Genomic DNA, 22,673 nt, shown 5'->3' on the forward strand with positions numbered 1-22,673 from the left:
CTCCCAAAGTGCTGGGATTACAGGCTTGAGCCACCGCGCCCGGCCTTTTTTTTTTTTTTGAGACAGTTTGCTTTGTCACCCAGGAGGCAGGAGTGATCTCAGCTCAATGCAACCTCCTGGGTTCAAGCGATTCTCGTACCTCAGCCTCCTGAGTAGTTGGGATTACAGACATGTGCCACCATACCCAGCTAATTTTTTGTATTTTTAGTAGAGGTGGGGTTTCACCATGTTGGCCAGGCTGGTCTTGAACTCCTGTCCTCAAGTGATCTGCCCACCTCGGCCTCCCCAAGTGTTGAGATTACAGGTGTGAGCCACTGTGCCTGGCCTACCTGCCCTTCTTGAGGAGGGATATAGGATATAGATTGGAGGAGTCTAGTCTTGGGGTGAATTGACAACAATAGGCTTAGAGCGCCTATCATTGTTAACTGTTTTAAGTCACAGGCAGGAAGGCCCTGCCAATTCCCTTCCGTTACAGAAGGAGAAACTGAGGACAAGTGACTTGGCTAAGGTTGCATAGCAGGTCAGTGTCAGAGCTAGCTGATACCAGAACCAGATCTCCTGGCTTCTTCTCCAAAGCCCTGTTAGTCTCACTGTGCTAGGAGGAAGTGGGCTAGTGCCCTGGCTCTTATGCATATGCAGCTCCCCAAAGTCAAAGACCTTTGCATTTCCCTCCAGCAGAATCAGAAAGTCTGGTAAATGGGAACCACACCCCACAGCCTGCAACACGGGGACCCTCGGCCTGTGCCAGCCACAGTTCCCTGGTGAGCTCTATTGAGAAGGACCTGCAAGAGATCATGGACTCACTGGTGCTAGAGGAGCCTGGAGCTGCTGGCAAAAAGCCTGCCACAACCTCTCCACTGTCGCCGATGGCTAATGGTGGGCGCTACCTGCTGTCTCCCCCAACCAGCCCTGGTGCCATGTCTGTGGGCTCCAGCTATGAGAACACCTCTCCAGCCTTCTCTCCACTCTCTTCACCAGCCAGCAGTGGAAGCTGTGCCAGTCACTCACCCAGTGGGCAAGAGCCAGGACCTTCTGTGCCCCCGCTGGTACCTGCCCGTTCCTCCAGCTACCATCTGGCTCTGCAGCCCCCACAGTCCCGCCCAAGTGGTGCTCGCTCTGAGAGTCCTCGGCTGAGCAGGAAAGGGGGCCATGAGAGGCCTCCTAGCCCTGGCCTCCGGGGTCTGCTAACAGACAGCCCTGCAGCTACTGTGTTGGCAGAGGCCCGGAGAGCCACTGAGAGCCCCCGGCTGGGTGGGCAGCTGCCTGTGGTGGCCATCAGCCTGAGTGAATACCCAGCTTCTGGTGCTCTCAGTCAACCCACCAGCATTCCTGGCAACCCTAAGTTCCAGCCTCCAGTCCCTGCTCCCCGAAACAAGATTGGCACACTCCAGGACCGCCCTCCCAGCCCTTTCCGTGAGCCTCCAGGCAGTGAGCGGGTGCTAACAACTAGCCCCTCACGCCAACTGGTGGGCCGAACATTTTCAGATGGGTTAGCCACCCGTACCCTGCAGCCTCCTGAGAGTCCCCGCCTGGGCCGGCGGGGCCTGGACAGTATGCGAGAACTACCCCCCTTAAGTCCATCTCTGTCCCGGCGAGCCCTCTCCCCACTGCCCACCCGGACCACCCCAGATCCCAAGCTAAGCAGGGAAGTGGCAGAGAGTCCTCGGCCCCGCCGCTGGGCAGCCCATGGGGCTTCACCAGAGGACTTCTCCCTGACGCTGGGGTCACGGGGCCGTAGGACACGGAGCCCCTCACCCACACTGGGTGAGTCTCTGGCACCCCGCAAGGGCAGCTTCAGTGGCAGGCTGAGCCCAGCCTACAGTCTGGGCTCTCTTACTGGGACTTCACCCTGCCAAAGTCCCTGTGTCCAGAGGAAGCTCTCCAGCGGGGACTTGCGGGTGCCTGTCACAAGGGAGCGGAAAAATAGCATCACAGAGATCAGTGACAATGAGGACGACCTCCTGGAGTACCACCGGCGACAGCGCCAAGAGCGGCTCCGGGAGCAGGAGATGGAGAGGCTGGTGAGCAGGTGCCAGGGAGGCTTGCCACTGTCCATGGCAGAGTCTCTGCCAGGGCTCGAGCAGGCCAGTTGGCAGAGCGGGAGGGGCCCTCAAACAGGGCTTGTGCTTCTTAAGGTTCCCCACCTCCAGGATACACTTTAGTGATCAATATCTTATGGTTCCGGTGCCCTGAAGAAGAAATTTTTTTGAAATCTCTAAGGCTTTATTTTAAATTTGTGCTAATTTTGCATTTATTCAACATAGCATTTGTTTTAATGTATAAATTAAATTTCACATTGTTTACTCAAGCACAGTGAAGTTCTAGGAAAACATACCACAGGTATGGTAAGACCTTGAACCTCCCAGTTTGAGAAGCAGGTTGAAGTAGGTTGAGCCCGCTGAAGCTCAGAGAGGGGAATGGCTTTGTCCAAGGTCACACAGCAAGTTCTGGCAGAGCTGGAATTGGAACCCAAGTCTCCTGTCTGACTCTGAGACTTTTTTTTTGAAAAGTACCTTGTCCTTTTTTGCTTCTCTTTGGCGTCTACAAGTGGGTGGGAGCTGCTCACCCTGGCCCAGGCAGTATCATCTAGGAGTGTGGGTGGCAGGGAAGAAGGACAGAGCAGGATAGGCAACCCTGGCCTGACCGTTAGCCAGCCTCTGTAATTGTGACTGTGTGTGTCCGTGTGCATGCGTGTGGGTGTGTGCAGGGGCCGGGTGTGGCTCTAGGCAGCTGTCCTGGAGATGGCATCTGAGCTGGGTGGGGGCCAGGATTCCCCAGATAACTCAGGGAGCTTAAGGGGCTCTGGCTGGTGTGTACACAGTCGAGCCCATGTACAGAAGAATGGATTCTGCCCTCTGTCCTTGCAAGCAGAACAGGGTTCTTTGGGAGGTGGGCAGGAACCCTGGGACTGGTTTGAGGAGGAGAATCAGAACTGATGAGAACCAGAAATGAAGCATCTAGAGATGCTTTTGGAAGAGGTTGGGACAGTTTTGGATGAGGGTATAGGATTGTGTGTTTGTGCTGGATGGGGGTGAAATGAGGCGGATTCCGTCTTTTCCTTTGCTGCATCTTCTCTTCACTGTTTTTGCATTGGTCTAGATGGGAATGCATGGCCATTCTAAGCTGGGGTCTCATCCTGGAGAGGGGGCAGTGAGCCTGGCACAGGCCGAGTGGCAGGCACAGCCTCCCCCAACTCCTCCATCAGACTCCCCACCCCCATTCCCACACATAAGCACACATCTTACCACTAGTCCTGACCTGCCTCACCTGCCACTTTAAGTCTTGGAGGCTGCCCGCCCTGCCCCTCCCACCTCAACCAGGCTGCTTATCTGGGTCCTGGGGCAGGGGCGGAGGCACTGGCCCAACCTCCCAGGTGCCGAGGCTCTGTTCCTGTTTTTTTTTTTTTTTTTTTGCCATGGAACTGGGCAAGCAACAGGAGGGAAGCTGGGTAAGTGTGTGAGAATGCCTCTCCAGCCTTCTCTCCACTTCCTGCGGTTTGGGTTCATGGCCAAACTGTAAGTGGTGAGAGACACTTGAGGAGGTCTAGGGACCCTAGAGAGCCATGGGAGCCTCACCAGCCAGGCTTCAGGCCTATAGATAGGCCTGCAGGAGAAGGCGACAAGACCAGGAATGCGATTGTATCATCCCTCCTTTACTTCCTAGGCCCCTGAGAGGTGACTGTATTTGAGTGGGTGTGTATGTGGAGAGGGGTGGATGAAGTGGTAGGGCCCTGGGAGTACTCCCTCATGGGCCTGGGCATTCAAGGACTGGTAGCAGCCCATCCTGCTGATAAACAGCCAAGGACTGCCTGAAGGTAACTTGGAGCTGAGGTGGGGACAGAGGGCCGTGTCCTTGGTCTACCTCTTCTCCATGTGTGTCTGTGGTTGGGTGTCTGGTCCCTGTGGGCTTGTGGGTCTGTTTTCCAGCCCTGTCTGTCTGCATACATGCCCACCTGTCTGTATGCTAGACTGTGTTTATCTGTGAGTGTGCATCAGTGTACATTTGTGCATGTCAGGGCTGGTGTCTTTGTACCTGCTTATTAATGCAAGTCCAGGGCACATATTGTGTCCTTGTGTGCCTGTGCATCAATGCTGGTGTGTCAGTGTGTGTCCTTGTGTCTGTAGATCTGTGTGTACCTGCGTTAGGACAAGCACCCAAGTTTATCTGTGTCTCATTGTGGTCTGTAGTCTACTTAACAGTATGTTTCCGTATGTGTTTGGTCAGTGTTCCTTTGTGTCCATGAGGAAGTCCTGTCCTGGGGTAGATAGAAAAAAGAAAGGAACAGGAAGATGGAAGGGGCTGTCCCAGAAGTGGGCAGGAAGAACCAGGCTGTTGTGCCATGTAGACAGGTGGCACAACAGCCTGGTTCTTCCTGCCCACTTCTGGGGCACCCTATTTCCCTCTGCCTCCCCCAGGTCTTGGGGTCAGGCATCTCCTGACTTGACACTGATGACCTAGCCACCAGTAACCTTGCTCTCCCTCCTGACAGGATACTGAACCTGGCGCCATCCCCACCAGGGCTCAGCTTCCTCCCCTTCATGTCCTGCTCTGTCCATCCTCCCCAGGAACGCCAGCGCCTGGAGACCATCCTGAACCTGTGTGCCGAATACAGCCGGGCTGATGGGGGATCTGAGGCCGGGGAGCTCCCCAGCATTGGGGAGGCCACTGTAGCATTGGCACTGGCAGGCCGGAGGCCCTCACGAGGCCTTGCAGGGGCCTCTGGGCGGAGCAGCGAGGAGCCTGGAGTTGCCACCCAACGCCTGTGGGAGAGTATGGAGCGCTCAGATGAGGAAAATCTCAAGGAGGAGTGCAGCAGCACTGAGAGCACCCAGCAGGAGGTGAGATGGAGGGGTAGGCAAGACAAAGAGGCTGAGGTTGGACCTGCTGGGGGCAGAGGAGGCTGGTGTATCGAATGCCAAGGTCCAGTGAGGAGAAGGATCAAGTTTGGGAAGAGATTCGAGAGCAGAGGTGCAGAAATGAGACAAGGAAGAGAAGGGAGGTGTTGATGAGCTTCCCAAGCTATAAATATGCTTTATGACCTGCCTTTCCATGGGGCTCCACCCAGGCCTGGCACTCAGTGGTAAATCTTTATTATCTTCAGCAGAGCCCTTATTGCTTCCCTCAAAGGTGGGGGCGGGTGGGGGGGCAGGGAATTAGCCTCCTGTCTCAGTCCAGCTATTCCTCAGCAAGTGCCTGGAGGAACAGGTGATTCATTTTATTGGTCTGACTCCAAAAGGCTCTAGGCTTCCTCAGTTGATAGCTTCCCTCCCCTCCAGCATGAAGATGCACCTAGCACCAAGCTCCAGGGAGAGGTGCTAGCCCTGGAAGAGGAGCGGGCTCAGGTGCTGGGGCGCGTGGAGCAGCTCAAGGTCCGTGTGAAGGAGCTAGAGCAGCAACTGCAGGAGTCAGCCCGAGAGGTGAGCCATGAAAACCCTAGCTAGACTCTTCCCTAGGCCAACTGAAGGCCCCAGAGAGGGGCCACAGTCAGCTGCTTTGATGGGGACCCTGGTGTCTGCCCCCAGGCCGAAATGGAGTGGGCACTGCTGCAGGGAGAGAGGGAGGCAGAGCGGGCACTGCTGCAGAAGGAGCAGAAGGCAGTGGATCAACTGCAGGAGAAGCTGGTGGCCTTGGAGACAGGCATCCAGAAGGAGAGGGACAAGGTAACCCACACCTGGCCCGGCTTAGTGCTGGGTACCAGTGGCCTGGGAGAGAAGGAGAAACATCTTCCCTGGGGCCCTGCACCCCTCACCTCATCATCCATTCTGCAGTACAAGTGGTCTCTGTGGCCTTCCAGGGACAGGGTGACTTGTCCTCCTCTGTGGAAGGTACCAGCTTGGAGGGCACTGCCAGGGGCTGGGCTGGTGTCTGGGGTCTCCTCTGTTTGGGTCTGTGTGCTACCTCTGGGTGCCTGCCATCCTAGGCCCTTTATGGCCCTTCTAGGAAGTGCCAAAGCCCCTTCTTGGGCAGTGAACACAGCCCGAGGGACTGACACTGGGGAGTGATTCAAGTTTGGGTCCCACCATCTGGAGAACATCTCCCTCCAAGCATGCCACAAGTGCTTACATTGTGATCTTTGGGAGATGACCCTCGGGCCTCTGCTTCCCTTGAGCCTTCAGGATCTGCAGCCTCCTGTCCCAGGTGACCCTAGCTCCTGCCCCTGCCCCTTTCAGATTTCGTGCCAGCCTGCAGGGGCCACTCCCAGATGCCCAACACCGTGCCAAAAGCTCTGAAGTGGAGAGGGGTCATCTATTTCTGGATCTGACAGTATTTTTCCAATAATTTAATTTTCCTTCTGGATTTTTTGAGCTTCTTCCTCCTGCCCTCAATTTTGAGGATCTTAAAAATTCTTTGACCCGTTTTTTTTTTTTTTTTTTTTTTTTTTTTGGAGCTTTGGCTCTGGCCCCCAAAACCACACTCCCAAATTCTGTGCCAAATTAACTCCATGCTTGCCAACTAGGCCTACACTAACGCCCCTTCTAATCACTGACCTGGGCTTTCCGCATGCCCCTAACTGCCAGTGCCACCCAGGTAGGGCTGAGCCATGCCCGCTTTTGCACTAACTCAATGGGTGCCTCCGTGCCCCTGGCCTCTCCCCTCTAATGCTGCCTCCTTCTTTTCTTGGTGTGGGACCCCAGAATTTTGATATGAAAGGAATTGGCAGGAGGACTGGTAGCTCAACTTTACTCAAGGGGGCATTGGCAGGAGGGGTATAAGGGTGGGGGAAATGCTTGGCTGTGGAGCTGCTCAGACTGAAGTTCTTCCCATTGGAAATGCCTAGGCTGCTGTCTTAAGCTACTGTCTGAGGACAGCGTGAGATAACTCAAGGAAGCTTCCTGGCAGCTTCCTGTACAGCAGACCGGGCTGTCTTCTACCTAGTCCCCTGCCTGCCTTCTGGAGCCAAGGAGTAAGGAGGCCCAGTTGTGGGCATGGTCTTGGAGGGCTTGAATAGGACCTCTCTGCCAACACAGTGGCTACCCTTCTAGCTTTCCCCTGGGGCTTCCTAAATTCAGATACCCATCAGAGGTTGGTAATGGGTAGCCCCTACTCTTCCCCTCACCCCTGAGCCACCTATAACACAGGGTATTTTAAAGGCTGAGTCCAAGGCTGAGGAAGCACCTAAACCTCAGGAACTGGCCTGATCAGGTCTTCCTCTCTGGGGATGGGTAGATGAGTTGGGTAGAGGGGTGGGAGTGACTGGGTTTAGCACAGGGCCTCACTCCCAGGGATAAAGCTCAGCATTTCAGAAGGAACCTGCCTAATCTCGTTTCCCACTGACCTAGAGTTTTTTGGAGGCCTGGACTTCACTTTCTCTGTGGGAAAGAAAGAAGTTATTTGAGGCTGTGGTAGTGACGGTGGTGGTGGTGATGGTGGTAGTGATGGCAGTGGTGTAGAGGGTTCACTCGGCTTCCCTCCCCTGCCCCCAGCCCATGGCTCCACTCCGACTTTTGAATCAGTAATCACAGTTTCTCCTCTGCCTGTCCTTTGAGGGGTGACTCACCAAACCCTCCCCTCGTCCCCCTTCCCGCCCTCAGAGGTGTCATCTCACCCCAGACAGAACAGTCCACCCCCTCTGTACCCACTCCTGGGACTCTTATTACCATGACAACGGCCCGAACTAATTGCAACCCTCATCCCTGAAGTTCAGCCTGCAGGGCCAACACCCCACCCCGACGACCCTGGGCAGGAGGGGAGGGAGGCCAAGGGTGTTGGGCTGGGGTCCCTTCTGCCACACTGCTTTAACATCCTCAGCTCCTGATTCACGCCCAACCCTGGATTTAACCCTCACCATCACCTTTTACCCTGGGTTAAATTTTGGTCTCTGGGCTGTGGTAGAAGGGGAGGGATGAGAACTGGAGGCTCTGATTCTGTGATGCGGAACCAGCCTTGACTGGTTTGGAGAGAAAACAGAGGGCCTTTTCTCAGGACCTACCCAACAATTTCAGTTCAAGGGACCCCAGGAGACCAAAATCTGTGCTCTGCCCCCACACCTCTGCCTGTGTTACCCCACCCCCTGCACCTCTGACTGCTGTGTTACCCTTCAGCTCCTGGCCTCGGGCCCTCTGCCTCTTCACCTCTTTCCCTCCTCACTTTCCCTTTCTACTCTTTTCTTTCTCCTCACCTGGTTATTCTCCTCTTTGATTCCAGCCTTTTTTCTTCTCTCAACCCCCATTGCCGACCCCCATTCTGTCCCGCCCTGGCCTCCCTCCCGCGCTCCCCTCCCGCCGCTGCCGGGCCGGAGTTGAGGAGTGTGTGTTCTGTTTCTCCCCTGTGCCCCGCCCTCTCCCTCCCGCCGACCAGGAGAGGGCGGAGCTGGCCGCGGGACGGAGGCACCTGGAGGCCCGCCAGGCGCTCTACGCCGAGCTCCAGACGCAGCTCGATAACTGCCCCGAGTCAGTGCGGGAACAGTTACAGGAGCAGCTGAGAAGGGTCAGTTCCACCGCCCCCCCTCCCCCGGCCCCCGCGGGCCACGCCCCAGAAGGAAGAGAGGAGAGCGGTGGGACGGGACCACCTGGCCCCTGCAGTACCTGCCGGACACCAGGGTCGGTGCTGTGGCTTGGAGGGAACCGGGAAGGTTGGGGGGATCAGCGCTCCAGGCCATGATGCCCGCGAAAGGGCAAGGCCAAGTACAGCGGGAGCTGGGTGAAGGCAGGTTTCCTACCCAATTTCCCCGGGTCCAGCCCCATACAACGCATGCCCCTGTGGCCTGGCCTTCCAGGTGCAAAATGGCATTGCAAGCACCACCCAACCCCCTTTGTCACTGTCGTTGAAGGAGGCAGAGGCCCTGGAGACTGAGACAAAGCTCTTTGAGGACTTGGAGTTCCAGCAGTTGGAGCGGGAGAGCCGCGTGGAGGAGGAGCGTGAGCTGGCCGGTCAGGGGCTGCTCCGGAGCAAGGCTGAGCTGCTCCGCAGCATCGCCAAGAGGAAGGTGTGCCCCACTCCGTTCCCTGCTGCGTGCTGTTGGAGGCCTGTGACCTGGGTTTGAATCCCAATGACTTCACAAAAGTTAACTTCGCCTTTTCTGCCTGGGTTTCCTTGTCTGTAAAATGAGAATTATAACAGGTTGTTATGAGAATTAAACAAGATGTAAAGACAGAATAAGATGTGATTGTAGTAAGCACTCGGTGAAGAATAGCTATTATTATTAAGCTCTGACTCCCCTCGGTCTTCCAGTGGAAAGTGGATTCTGCTCCTATTCAGAGCTTAGCACTGGCCCATCAGGAAGGTGAAAGATGGAGGAGGAGGAGGTTTGCCCCGTGCTTGCAGAGCTCTTGTCTAGTGGAAGTACTGGGACACACAGAAAGATTTGAGATCTGGATATTAGAGCCAGCTAGGGGCCCTAGAAAGGGCATTCATTTGGGTTCCAGCCATGGCTCTGTCCTGCCTTGGCCGAGCTATAAAACAAGGGTTATTGCGTATTGTGGCCTGGTTGGCTCTGACATGCTAGCTAGATACTGTGATTGTCTGCTCCTGATCTCGGCCAGACCACAGGATGGTGGCGCAGGGGCCTGTGTGTGAGGGTGGGAAGTAAAGCTGGGAGGAGGTATGTGTTAGTGAGGGTTGGGAAGAGGTGAGAGAGGAACTGGAGAGCATGGCTCAAGCAGCTCCCACCCCTATGGCTGAAGCTTGTGGCCAGGCATATGCACACATGCATGTACATTATGCCTGGCTGGAGTTAGCGTGGGGGAAGTGAGCATGGTGAGACTGGGGAGTGGTGTCTAAAATTGGCGACTTAGAAGATTTGCTGGCGGCCGGGCGCGGTGGCTCAAGCCTGTAATCCCAGCACTTTGGGAGGCCGAGACGGGTGGATCATGAGGTCAGGAGATCGAGACCATCCTGGCTAACACGGTGAAACCCCGTCTCTACTAAAAACTACAAAAAACTAGCCGGGCGAGGTAGCGGCGCCTGTAGTCCCAGCTACCCGGGAGGCTGAGGCAGGAGAATGGCGTGAACCCGGGAGGCGGAGCTTGCAGTGAGCTGAGATCCGGCCACAGCACTCCAGCCTGGGTGACAGAGCGAGACTCCGTCTCAAAAAAAAAAAAAAAAAAAAAGATTTGCTGGCTAGGCTGGGGTTGTTGGTAAATGGGGAGCTGCTGGACTTTCCTTGAGTCCAGATCCCATGCTTCTCTCCCTGAGCTGCTATCTTACAAATGCACTGACTGATGAATGGAAGGAAGAAAATTGACACACCTAAGCAACGTGAGTGTGTGTCAGGCACTTTGCTGGGAGCCTTCCTTGGATTACCTCATGCTGTCCTTAGGATGGTATCACAAGACAAGTGCTATTATCCCCATTTTATAGACAAAGAAACTAGGAGTAGGAGAAGCTACACATTTTGCCCAAAGCCTCCCATAATATAAGCTTCAGAGTCAGAACTGGAACCCAGGCCTGTTGGCCCAAATTCCATGTCCTTCTACTGTACTGCACTGAGGCTAGGGGTGGGCACTTCTCTAGCCTCTTCCTCCTTCTCCCTGGAGGGAATGAGGTAGGGAGCTGTAGATCAGCTAATCTCATCCCTTTGGGATTCTGGTGAGTATAAGCTCCAGGGAGTTTGGGAGGGCTTGGCAGTAGTGGATTCCTCTTCCCACACCCACTCTGGCTCCTGGGAAACCGGAGCTCAAGCCCTGGGACCTGGGGTATCACATTCTTCCCCATGCTCCTCCTTAGGAACTTTATCCAGCTTTCATTCTCAGACCCTAGTGTCCCACCCTAGGCTCTGTCTACCCTGGTGCCCTGTGCTCCCCTGCCCTTTCCACTCTGATTCAGAGTGGCTCAGAGTACTGGCCTGGGAGTTCAATAGATGATTCTAGTCCTTGCTGTACCACTTAGCTGGCTAAGAGATCTTAGCTCCTAAATATGTTGGTGTTCTCACCCATAAAATGGATATAAATACAGCTGCCTCATAAGGGAGCTTATTAAATGACATAACAAATGCAAAACATTTAGCAGAGTTCCTGGCTCCTAATGGGTTCTTAGTAGATGGTGGCTCTTGCAGTGAGGATTACTGCCTAGACTACTTTGTTGTTGTTGTTGATTTTGAGACAGAGTCTCACTGTTGTCGCCCAGGCCAGAGTGCAATGGTGTGATCTTAGCTCACTGCAACCTCCACCTCCCGGGTTCAGGCGATTCTTCTGCCTCAGCCTCTCGAGTAGCCAGGATTACAGGTGCCCCCCACCACACCTGGCTAATTTTTGTATTTTTGATAGAAATGGGATTTCACCATGTTGGCCAGGCTCGTCTCAAACTGCTAACCTCAGGTGATCCAGCCTCCTCAGCCTCCCAAAGTGCTAAGATTACAGGCGTGAGCCACCACACCCGGCCAGCCTACTTTGGTCTTCTTTTGGACTGACCCCAGATTTAGGACATCATCCTTCTTTAACTCTTCCTTTCCCATGATTTGCTCCTCAGGGTGGTGGTTTAAGGCTGTCTTCTTCAGGAAGCCCTCCTGGGATTAACCCAGCCCATTTTTCCCATCCCTCATCCTTCCCCCTTATTATCTTTTCATTTCCTTTTAGCACATGATTGTTGAGCCAGGTACTGTTCTAAAAGCCCTACTGGGGGTATAAAGATAGAAAAGACAATGTGGATCTTATGTTTGGGGCAGGGTGGTGGTAGTGGTAACAGATATATTCACAAATAACAATAATAGAGGTAGATGGTGATACAGAAGAATATGAGCACAGAGGAAGGAACAAAGAAATTGAGTGGCAATCAAGGGAGGCTTTGGAGAGGAGGTAGCATTTGGTCTAATCTTAGATGATAAGTAAGCTCTTGATAGATAGAGAAGATTGGGACAGCTCTTCTGGCCTAAGGAAGCGACATAAGAAAGGCCTGAGAGTTTTCAGCTACACAGCTGAGTGTACAGTGTGGCTGAGCTGAGAGGACATGGAGGCGGCAGGAGGGAGGGGAGCTGCAAAGGGTTTGGGAGCCCCGAATGCCTGGTAAGGAGTCTGTGCTTTATCCTGTGTGTAATGAGGAGCCACTGAAAGATTTTGAGGAGAGGCATGATCTGACCTTATTTGTGGATTTTTAAAAAATTATTCAAGTAATATTCCTTTTTAGAAAGTAATTTTTCTTTTTAGAAAGATTAGAAAATTCAGATAAGCAAACAAACCTCAAAGTCATCTTAGGAAGACATTTGTGACAGTGTGGAGTGAATCAGGAAGTTGAGAGAGTGGAAGCAGAGGCTGGTGAGAAGGTCCAGACCAGGGAAGCAGCGGGCCTGGATTTGAGTGGTGGCAAGTGGGGTTGGGACAGGGAGAATGAGGCAGATGGAGTGTCTCTAGGCTTTGGGATCCATTGGTTGTGGGGTAAGGGAAGGGAGGTTAGAGGATCTGAGTGGTGTGCCTAATGGCACAGAGGTCGTTGGTCAAGGGAGGGAGGAAGGCCTGAGGGAAGGAGCCCACATGGCAGCCTGTGTTTTCTTAGGGTGAGTTGAGGCCAAGCAGAAGAGCTGGTTGATCCCCTTTACCTGAGCCTTGAGTCTCTGGGCAGGAGAGCCAGCTAGTTCTCACCTTGAGCTCAGCCCTGTCTCCCCAGGGCCTGATCAACCACCCCATCTCCTTTAGGAGCGCCTGGCTGTCCTGGACAGTCAGGCTGGGCAGATCCGGGCTCAGGCCGTACAAGAGTCAGAACGCCTGGCCCGGGACAAGAATGCCTCCTTACAGCTGCTGCAAAAGGTAGGGTCCCAAAAAAAAAAAAAAAAGGTAGGGTCCCTCAGGTTGGGCTGGGGGATTTTGAGTAGGGTAAATGGGAGGGGAGTGCAGAAGGGCTGGGGTGCAAACGTGCTGGGGTGGAGCACAGGGACCCCCTCACACAATCTCCTGGCTCCCACTCCTCTTTGACTCTCTGCCATTCTGGGCTTGCAGGAGAAGGAGAAACTGACTGTGCTGGAAAGGAGATACCACTCACTCACAGGGGGCAGGCCTTTCCCGAAGACCACATCGACCCTCAAAGAGGTATCGTGATTGGGTTAGCCCCAGCTTCAGGCCCAGGGGGTGTCTTGGGAGGCTCTGAGTAACACACGGCACTTTCACCCCCAGTGCCTGAGGTTGTATGGGGCATCTCCCTGAATGGGAGAGATTTGAGGAGGCATGGCCCCAAGCTCTGGAATTTGATCTTCCATGACCACCAGCTGCCTCTGTTTAGTTGCCTTTAGGATTCCCAGGAGCCCACTGATTTCCCTGTTTTTGGTGGCTGAATATATGTGGGGGGACTCAGGGGTCTGGGTTGGGTGGGTAGACAGCTCAGAGGCTTAGTAGGGGCTGGGCTGGATGGACTCACCTTGAAGGGGAGCATATGGATATAGGAGTGCTGATCCTGGGGCTCCTGGGCTTCAGTCCTGAGTTAGGCTTTTGTCTCAGAAGAGGATATTGAGGCCCCTTAAATGGTTCTTCCCAAGTCTGTATGTCTGGTGTGTGAGTTCCAAATAGAACATATCTGGTTTACCAACTTCATTCCCTCCCTCCCTGCCTCACTACACAAACAATTTAGGCCTGGGGTGGCCGGGCGCGGTGGCTCAAGCCTGTAATCCCAGCACTTTGGGAGGCCGAGACGGGCGGATCACGAGGTCAGGAGATCGAGACCATCCTGGCTAACACAGTGAAACCCCGTCTCTACTAAAAAATACAAAAACCAAGCCAGGCGAGGTGGCGGGCGCCTGTAGTCCCAGCTACTCGGGAGGCTGAGGCAGGAGAATGGCATAAACCCGGGAGGCGGAGCTTGCAGTAAGCTGAGATCCGGCCACTGCACTGCATTCCAGCCCGGGCGACAGAGCAAGACTCCGTCTCAAAAAAAAAAAAAAAAAAAACAACAATTTAGGCCTGGGGTGGGGAACTGGGCCAAGTGTGAGATGCAGCCCCTCACTCTGTCCCCTCTCTGTAGGCCGAGCTGCTCATCCCCGAGTCCTCAGAGATGGGGCTGGGGACTAAGGCTCTGGGCCTTTTCCCAGGGTCTTCTCAGGCTGGGGCCTCCTCTGTCTCTTTAACCCCACCTGCTTCCACTCTTCTCTGCCCCAAAGCACAAGAGGTAATCACAGATAACTGAGTGCTCTGCTTTGCCCACTGCCTGCCTGCCTGCCTGCCCGCTGAGCCCCTGCCTACAGCTTCTCCCAGGGCTTAGCTGAAGGGCATGTGGTGATAGTTTCTTGGCTGGCCAGAGTTTGGGAGAGTGTGTGTGAGCGTGCCATGCCACCATTCCATAGAGTGCCTGGGCAGCCCATTGAATTGCATATTAATTTGCCTATATTCTGCATGCCATTTATCAGTTCTCACAACATGCTGGACCTTCTGGCTCATTTTTCTTTTCCATGACCCCAGAGGACAACCTGGTTCTAGAGATAGGCCTGGATGGGCCTTGGGTAGGGCAGGCTTATCATCCTGCACCTTGATTCAGCATGCATTGTGGAGGTCTACCAGGCTCCCAGCACCCAGATAAGCTCAGTTTCTAAGGACAGGTGATGAATACGACAGTCCCTGTTCTGCCAACCCACAGTTGAATGTGTTGGCATCTTTCCAAGGACTCACCTTGGGCAGTGGGCCCATTTTTCTGCTAGGCTTTTAGCTGTTCCTTGCTAAGGCCTCTTTCTCACAGCCCATCTTGCTCAGGCCCTGGTGATGTCTCCACCTTTCCCCACCTATTTCTAGCTCCTGCCCGGGCTGATGGGGTGTGAGGGGACCCTGGGGAATGGTATGACTGGTGCCCAATGCTGCATGTGTGTGCTCCACTGGGGACTGCCAGGTTGTTGGGGATGGGGGTTCTCTGGGAGCTGGGTTCTGATCCTCAGTGTACTCTTAGAAGGCCTTCTTTGGGCTTCTTTGCCTGTCCCCAGCCCAGGGCGAATTCAGGTATGGGCCTTCAGGGTCTGCTTGGGTCAGGACTGGATGCCAAGGTGGCTCCAAGAGTGGAGGGGCAGGAGGAGCCTTCAGACTGTTGGTTCTGCTGCCCTTTTCTGGTCTCTGTCACTCCTTGCAGCCATCTATGAGCATAGCAGGCACCCTACCCCTGCCTTGGAGTTTGTATTGACCTGGAGTGATGGCCCTGTGGCCTGGCATGGAGTTTGGGGTGTTGGGCACCTTGTTGAACCCTGTTAACCCCTTTCTAGGCCCACCCCTACCCCTTCCACTGGGCACCCCAGGAATATGTGACCCTGGCAGAAGTTTTCCAGCTGTGTTCCCGCTTGGACCCCTGTGCTTCTGCCACCCCCCCCCCGCAGTGTGCTCGCCCAGCCCCTGCCTGACAGTGAGGTACCAGCCACTGAGGGTGCCCACCAATGCCCAAGGACCTCTTTATGGATGGCCTAGATTCCCCCTTGGGCCTGGGTGGAGCTGGGGGACAGAAGGATCTGTGTTCGACAGAGAGAGAGAAGGGCAGCCTGTATAAGGGGAGGTTGGGAGTGGTTTCTTTTCTCCCCTGGGGCCTTGGGAGCGTTCTTCAGCTCCTATGGCCTGGGAAGGGGCAGGCCTTCTGCTCTAGGATGAGGGCATCGAGTTGAGAGGACTCTGGTTTTCCTAGGCTGCAGGCTCTGTACTTCCTGTCCTTTCCCTCTCTTCCCCTGTGGGTAGGGCCATCTTATCTATTCTAGTTCCATTAACCTCTTATATTCCCTCCTGCGTCTGGCCTTGCCCCAAGTACGTGATGCTTGAGCAGCTAAAGGTGATGCGGGACACCTCGCCCATGCCCCCAGCCCCTGTGCCAGGCCTTTCTCCCTGGGCCTCTGCCTCCCGGGACCTGGTTCCCACCACCTGCCTTCCTCCCATGCTGCCCTCCTCCTCGTTTGCTTCCATCACGCCTTCACCCAAGGTTGGTGGTCTGTGAGTTCTTGCTACCCCCACCCATGACTGGTGTGCTCCGTGTGTGTTTTGCTCCTGCTCACCTGGCCTCCTGGCTCTGGGCCAGCCCAAGGGGAGTGCCCAGTGCCTGCAGGCTCTGTCTGGTGGCTGGTTTCATGGCTGGTGTAGCACATGTCTGTGGTCTGAAAGTTGTACCCTGACTGTTTCTCTTTGCCCTTAGTACATTCAGGGCAACTGTTGTCTCACTGTTTTTCTCTTCTTTTTCTTGATGCTCTCCTTTCTCCCTTCCTTCCTCCCCTTCTTCCTTCACCTTCCTGTCCATTCCCCTGGTATGGCCTTCCTTTAACCTTTCCCCTCCTTCTTCCTCTTCTTTCTTCTTTCTCCCTTCTCCTGCCTTTTCCTTTCCCTTTATTTCCTGGCCTTTCCTCTCCATCCTTCCCCTCCTGTCCCCTTTTCCCCTCCCTATTCCCACCTCCAGATGGAGAAGCTGCTGCTCCCTGCTGTAGACTTAGAGCAGTGGTACCAGGAGCTGATGGCCGGGCTGGGGACTGGCCCCACTGCAGCCTCCCCTCACTCTTCTCCCCCGCCTCTGCCCGCCAAAGCTTCCCGTCAGCTGCAGGTAACCCCTCCTTCACTGCCTATCCTCCCCAGCCTTTGCACCTGTCCACTCTGATACCTCCTGCCAATCCATCAGCCACACAGTACCACCTTGAGTGGAGGCGTCAGCCCAGTCAGGGCAATGAGGGCACCTCTGGGCCCTGAGAAGGTCACTCCTTGGGCAGCTATCCTGGCATTTGGGCAACCAGAGGGCCAGCCTCCATAGTCTAAAACTGTCTGATTGAGTGTCTGGTGGAAGGGGATTCTGGATCTATGGTCAGGTTGGGAACTGTTTGGTGCCCTGTGCTGAGCTAGGCTGTGGGTCTGGCCTATGCTTGGCAGCCCCCAACACCCAGAGCTACTCACCCAGTCTGGGGGCCTGACAGGCTCTTGGGCCTGTGGCAACTGGAACTAGTGTGTCCTGGGAGAACTGCCAGTATTTTGTTCTCCTGGTTTCTCCAGCAGTGACACTTGGAAGCAGAAAACAAGGGGCAAAGACTCTGAAGTGACAGCCCAAGCCTCCGCAGAGTTGCCATGGAGGGCGTGGGCCTACCTGAACCTGCAGCAAGCAACTGACCATGGGGTGGGAAAGGGAGCTGGGCCTACCTGAACCTGCAGCAAGCAACTGACCATGGGGTGGGAAAGGGAGCTGGGCTAGTCTTCTCCTTAGGTTTCCTCCACTGACCTGCTGCAGTGCCTAACATTGACCATTTAAGATCATCTGTTGAGTGAATGCACTGCATCTGTAAGACTGTGACCTCAGCTAAAATTTCATGTTTCCTTGGGGAGGAGTTTGATCATATAAGACTTCTACTGTGTACCCAGCTGGTTAGAGACTAACATGTTTTGATTCTCTTAATCATCACCATAGGCCTTTGAGGTAGATAAAGTTAACTCATTTTATAGATGAAACACTGGAGCATGGAGAAAATAAGTAATCTTTCCAAGGCCACACAGCCAAGAAGTAGCAGAGCTTATGCCAAGTCAGGGTTTGTGACGCTAAGGGCCATATTTACCACATGCTAGTGCTGCAGGGGAGCTTGGCCATTATTTAGTCTAGTCCTACCCCCTTCTTTTGCAGAAAAGGAAGCCAAGGCCCAGAGTAGGGAGGTGTGCGACCGAGCTAGGACCAGAGGGAACCCAGTTTCTAGTTGATCTCCTGCACATCCCTGCCTGACTGACATTAAATCCTTGCATGGGTCTGTTTACAGGTCTTTTCTTAGACCCAGGGTTGGGCTAGGGATTGGCCCAGGGAGGAACAGCATGGAAAGGAGAATTGGCAGCTGCCAATAGCATCTGGCCATTGGGCTGGCTCAGGAGGCTTGTTGTCAGAGCCAGAAGGCCTGAGGCCTAGTGCCAGGGTGATACATCAGATCACAGCCAGACTAGGTGACATGGGGGAGGTGGCCAATGGGGGAGCCAGAAGTCACTGGGCACTATCTTTTCTTTCCAGGTTTACCGTTCCAAGATGGATGGCGAGGCCACCAGCCCCCTTCCCCGGACCCGCAGCGGCCCCCTCCCCTCCTCCTCTGGCTCTTCCTCCTCCTCCTCCCAGCTCAGCGTGGCTACCCTGGGGCGTAGCCCCTCCCCAAAGGTCTGAGGACAGTGGGTGGGGCTGCACATGTGGCAGGGGATGGAGACTGCCATGCTGGGGAGAGGTCAAGACCACCCATAAAAGCCTTGGGAATGGGAGTGAGGGCCTTCTGAGCCCAGGTCCAAACTCCATTCCTCTGCAGAGCGCTCTACTCACCCAGAATGGCACGGGCAGCCTTCCGCGCAACCTGGCAGCCACGCTGCAGGACATCGAGACCAAGCGCCAACTAGCTCTGCAACAGAAGGGTGAGTGACTGCCCCGCCAGCCCACCTGCTCTTCTGAGGGGACCCTGGATAGTTGCCATGCTTCCTCTATGCTCACACCTTTCACAGGATGTTTTTCCTTTCACTGGGATCTAGGCCAGAGCAGAAAGGATTTAGAGGAGTGGGTACCTAAAGAAAAGCTTCCTGGATATTTATCTAAAGCCTTCAGGGCCAGAGACTAAGGGCCTAGGGGGCTGTGACATCTTTCCTAGAGAGCCTAGCCAATAAGGGAACTGCTTGTTGATCTGAGTTGGGTTAGACATTGCCCTCTCTGGAGGCAGGGGATGGATTTGATTACTTCTAGAAATGGTTGCCTGAGATATTGGCTCTGGGGACCCAGGAGTCCTTGTTGCTTGTGTGCAATTTGGTTGTTTTGAAAGCCCATGTCTGTGCCTCTGTCTCCTCTTACCCCCCCGTGTCTCTACCGTACCCTCTGGCCGGGGTCCCCCACGCCAGTCGAGTTGCTTCCCGCCGAGCCCCTCCCAACCGACGACCCAGCAGGTAGAACGTTGGTCACAAAGGGCATTGCTTTGGCCAGGCAGCCCCTCTCCTGGCATCAGCATGATGTGTCCTGCCCAGGTCCCCACTGCCTGCAGGCAGGGTCCCAGGCTGAGCTGGGTTGGGGTGTCTGCTGGCCTCACCCCTCCAGCTGGCCTCTCTTCTGCCCTCAGCTGTGCTCTACCGTGTCTCCCCTGCCTTCTTTCCCGCATTTGTTGCTTTTGCTCCTGCATCGCAGGGGGGTCTGCATTGGCATTCTGGGTGCTCATGGGGTTTCCGCCATCTCTTCTTTCTCCCTTCTCCAGCAGGCAGGGTGGGTGCATGTATCCTGCCTAGACCTACTTAGGCCTTGGTTGTGAGCTGGAGCCAGCTGGCTGTCATGCTGCCCGGGCACTATTTGGGTAGGTTTGGTGTCCTTTGTGGACTCAGGATGCGAAAAAGCACTGAAGCCAGACTGTGCATCTGTGGCCGGTTGTGCAGGCGACTGAAGCATTGGCAGAGCAGCCAGGCCTGGAGCTTCAGGGGCCTTAGGGAAGCTGCGGGGAGAGGGGGCTGCTCTGTGTTAACCTCTCCCTGCTTGCCCCTCCTTCTGTGTGTGGTGCTGCCACTGGCCTGCTCCTTAGCTGGGTAGGGAGCCCACTGTGACTCCCATCTGTCTCTCCTGCAGGACAACAGGTGATTGAAGAGCAACGGCGACGACTGGCTGAGCTGAAGCAGAAAGCAGCAGCTGAGGCACAGTGCCAGTGGGATGCCCTGCATGGGGCAGCCCCCTTCCCAGCGGGCCCCTCGGGCTTCCCCACTCTCATGCACCACTCTATCCTACACCACCTGCCTGCGGGGCGGGAGCGTGGGGAGGAGGGTGAGCACGCCTACGATACGCTGAGTCTGGAGAGCTCTGACAGCATGGAGACCAGCATCTCCACTGGGGGCAACTCGGCCTGCTCCCCTGACAACATGTCCAGGTACCCCCCACGCCTGGGCCCACAGCCTCCCTCAGCCACCGCCTCAGCTCCTTGATACACCTCTTCTTCCCCTTCTCTCCCCAGTGCTAGTGGTCTGGACATGGGGAAGATAGAGGAGATGGAGAAGATGCTGAAAGAGGCTCACGCGGAGAAGAACCGGCTCATGGAGTCAAGGGTGAGTCTGACCTGGATCAGGGAGGCACAAGGTGATAGGGCACAGAGCTGCCTGCTGCCTGTCAAGGGCCTGTGCTCCACCTCAAGCCCTTCCACCCATATTAGCCTTGCCACATTCCCTTGGGGTAGAAAATGTTTTAACAGGTTGTATTCCTCAAACGGGTTTAGGGAACCTTGGTGAGATTACAACTTCATGGCTCTTACGAACAGAGAAGGCAGCACAGTAACCATTCTCTAACCAGTAATTTCTTGTACGGAAACTTCCAGTTTTTGCATGTTTACTTCTGTAGACTTTTTGGCAACTACAAGAATTTTGATTCCTGTCTACCTTCATGGCAGGCCATTCCTCTTGGGACTGATTAGGAAAGGCAGGAACTGTGGGTGAAGTATAGACCAGAGGAGGAGGCAGATGTCCAAATCGGAGTAGAGGTGTTGGCTGGGGAGCCTTGGGAGCAGAGAGGGCTGACAGCTCCTTCACATGGGCACGGAGCTGGGATTCAGCAAAGAGGAACCCGTGGTTTATCCTGGGCATGGGCAGGCTGATGAAATGTGTGCCTAGGAAGGAGAATAAATAAAGGATCTGCAGAAGCTGTTCTGTGTCCACCATTCGAGGCACTCTGCATGTTTGAGATGAGAGTGGGACGCAGAGAGTAAGGTCAGCAGTTTGAGGGATTTAATAAAAAACAGATACTGACAGTTTGAATGGAGGACCAGCCAGAAAAGAATGCCTCCTATCTTATTTATGTCTAAGTATGGCAAATGTGTAAGCATCTCCTGGCAAATGTGGGGAAAGGAGATTCTGCTAAGTTTTGAGCTGGGAAGAAATAGTAAATGAGAGTTAATGGTATAGGAGGTCTTTATTAGTAATTAAGACATACAAAGCATCACTGACATGCTCTGTATTTAATTATTTGTTTTAATGACTTCTAAAATCCTTTTATAGTGGCTTTTATAAGTTCAATTCTGACCTTAGTCTGTAGTCACTTTGTGCCCATAAAGTTTGAAGTTCAATAGCAGATGTTTCTAATTTGGAGTTTCAAAAGGCCTTCAGTTGGTGATTGGGAAAGGACTATATATTAGCTGTCAAAAAAAGTTGTCTAGATAACCCACGTTCCGAGAATTCAGATACAATTGTCAGAGCCCCATTTATTTTTTGAGTGCTTTCCTACTGGAATCAGTAATAGGCATTTATATACATGATCTAATTTCATTTTCACTATAATTCCAGGAATGGGTATTCTTAACTTCATTTCACAAATGAGGCAATTGAGGCTTAAAAAGTTTAAATGACTGGGTGTGGTGGCTCATGCCTGTAATTCCAGCACTTTGGGAGGCCAAGGCAGGCGGATCACCTGAGGTCAGGAGTTCGAGACTAGCCTGGCCAACCTGGTGAAACTCTGTCTACTAAAAATACAAAAAAGTTAGCTGGGCGTGGTGGCAGGTGCCTGTAATCCCAACTACTTGGGAGGCTAAGGCAGAAGAATCACTTGAACCTGGGAGGCGGAGGTTGCAGTGAGCTGAGATCACACCATTGCACTCCGGCCTGGGCAACAGAGTGAGACTCAGTCTCCAACAAAAAAAAACAAACAAAGTTTAAATGATTTTATCAGGATCACAGAGCCCATAGTGGTAGCAGGGTCAGGGTTTGAAGTCAGGACAGTCATGCTTAAAGCATTTCTCTTTAACCAGCCAGGGCTCTTGGAGAGGGTGGGCTTTGAAGATGATGCCTCCTCATGCCAGACTATACCCTGAGGTGGATGCCTCCTGCAGCCCTGCCCAGGTGTGATGAGGGCCAGTGGGGGGAAGAGGATGGCCATAGTTGCTGACCCCTTGGCTTTGGGGGCAGGAGCGGGAGATGGAGCTGCGGCGGCAGGCCCTGGAGGAGGAGCGGCGGAGGCGTGAGCAGGTAGAACGGAGGCTACAGAGTGAGAGTGCCCGGAGGCAGCAGCTGGTGGAGAAGGAGGTCAAGATGCGGGAGAAACAATTTTCCCAGGTGAATGGGCGGTGGAGCACAGTGGTGGTTGGCTTGATGGTGAGGGCTGTAGAGAAGTGGGGAGACCCCAGGGTTTCTGTGTTGGGCTGTAAGATCTGTTCTACTCCAGAAAAGATTGCTTTTGGCTTAATACAAGCAGAATTCTACCTGGGACTCATTGACCCCAAAACATAGACCTACCAGGACTGTTCAAATGTGTGTGTGTGTGCTGGGGTAGTGGGTTGTAAGGATGTGACAGGCCACTTTGCAGACATCCAGGGTCAGAGAATAGGGTCTGGATAGGTGTCCCAGAGATGGGAGCTGGTAGTCAGGAATCAGAGTGGCTCTCCTTGGCCTCTCCAGGGCTTCAGATCTGCTTCATGAGCCTGCACTGCACCTTCCCTTCTGCTTCCCCTGCTGCTCTTCCTGTATGTGGAACTTCAGGGTGTGCTGGCCCACACCCCACAGGACCTTTCATCTCCAGTCCCCACCATCAGTGGATGACCTCCCTCTGACTTTTGGTTTACGTCTCCAAGACAGAACTGTACTAGTTTCTCTTTGGGACAGAAATTCCTCCTTGCCCAAAAGCCAGCTCTACCCTTTCTCCTTAAACAGGAGACTTGAGCAGAACAATTGAAAGCAGGAGAAATTGGTTTGGGCTGGGAAATCTGCCCATGTCTCTGGTCCCAAATCCTAACTCCTACAACCCCCCATGAGAATCAGTAGGACTTAGATAGGCTGTCTCTTCTGATTAGGTCTCTATAGGCTTCCCCAGGTTGGGAGTCCCGTGGAATCTTTCCCAAGCAGTGATCACAGCTCCCTCAT

At 54.1% G+C, this 22,673-nt stretch overlaps 1 protein-coding gene across 4 annotated transcripts in view; it reads left to right on the forward strand.

The window, feature by feature from the left end:
* Positions 1–22,673, forward strand: part of PHLDB1 (pleckstrin homology-like domain, family B, member 1) — a 53,152-nt gene that overhangs the window by 21,020 nt on the left and 9,459 nt on the right. For 2 of the 4 annotated variants that reach the window (XM_011926899.1, XM_011926898.1), the window contains 13 exons: positions 676–2,021; positions 4,566–4,838; positions 5,277–5,417; positions 5,523–5,660; positions 8,771–8,926; positions 12,567–12,677; positions 12,867–12,956; positions 16,267–16,407; positions 17,839–17,979; positions 18,122–18,224; positions 19,408–19,702; positions 19,787–19,877; positions 21,723–21,869. In XM_011926899.1, coding sequence (XP_011782289.1) covers positions 676–2,021; positions 4,566–4,838; positions 5,277–5,417; positions 5,523–5,660; positions 8,771–8,926; positions 12,567–12,677; positions 12,867–12,956; positions 16,267–16,407; positions 17,839–17,979; positions 18,122–18,224; positions 19,408–19,702; positions 19,787–19,877; positions 21,723–21,869 — 3,173 coding nt within the window. Of the gene's footprint in view, positions 1–675; positions 2,022–4,565; positions 4,839–5,276; positions 5,418–5,522; positions 5,661–8,298; positions 8,428–8,770; positions 8,927–12,566; positions 12,678–12,866; positions 12,957–16,266; positions 16,408–17,838; positions 17,980–18,121; positions 18,225–19,407; positions 19,703–19,786; positions 19,878–21,722; positions 21,870–22,673 lie in introns of all 4 variants that reach the window. The other 2 variants (XM_011926897.1, XM_011926900.1) reach the window with 2 other exon arrangements.

This window comes from Colobus angolensis, unplaced genomic scaffold (assembly GCF_000951035.1).
Source record: "Colobus angolensis palliatus isolate OR3802 unplaced genomic scaffold, Cang.pa_1.0 Scaffold7, whole genome shotgun sequence".
Taxonomy (NCBI): domain Eukaryota; kingdom Metazoa; phylum Chordata; class Mammalia; order Primates; family Cercopithecidae; genus Colobus; species Colobus angolensis.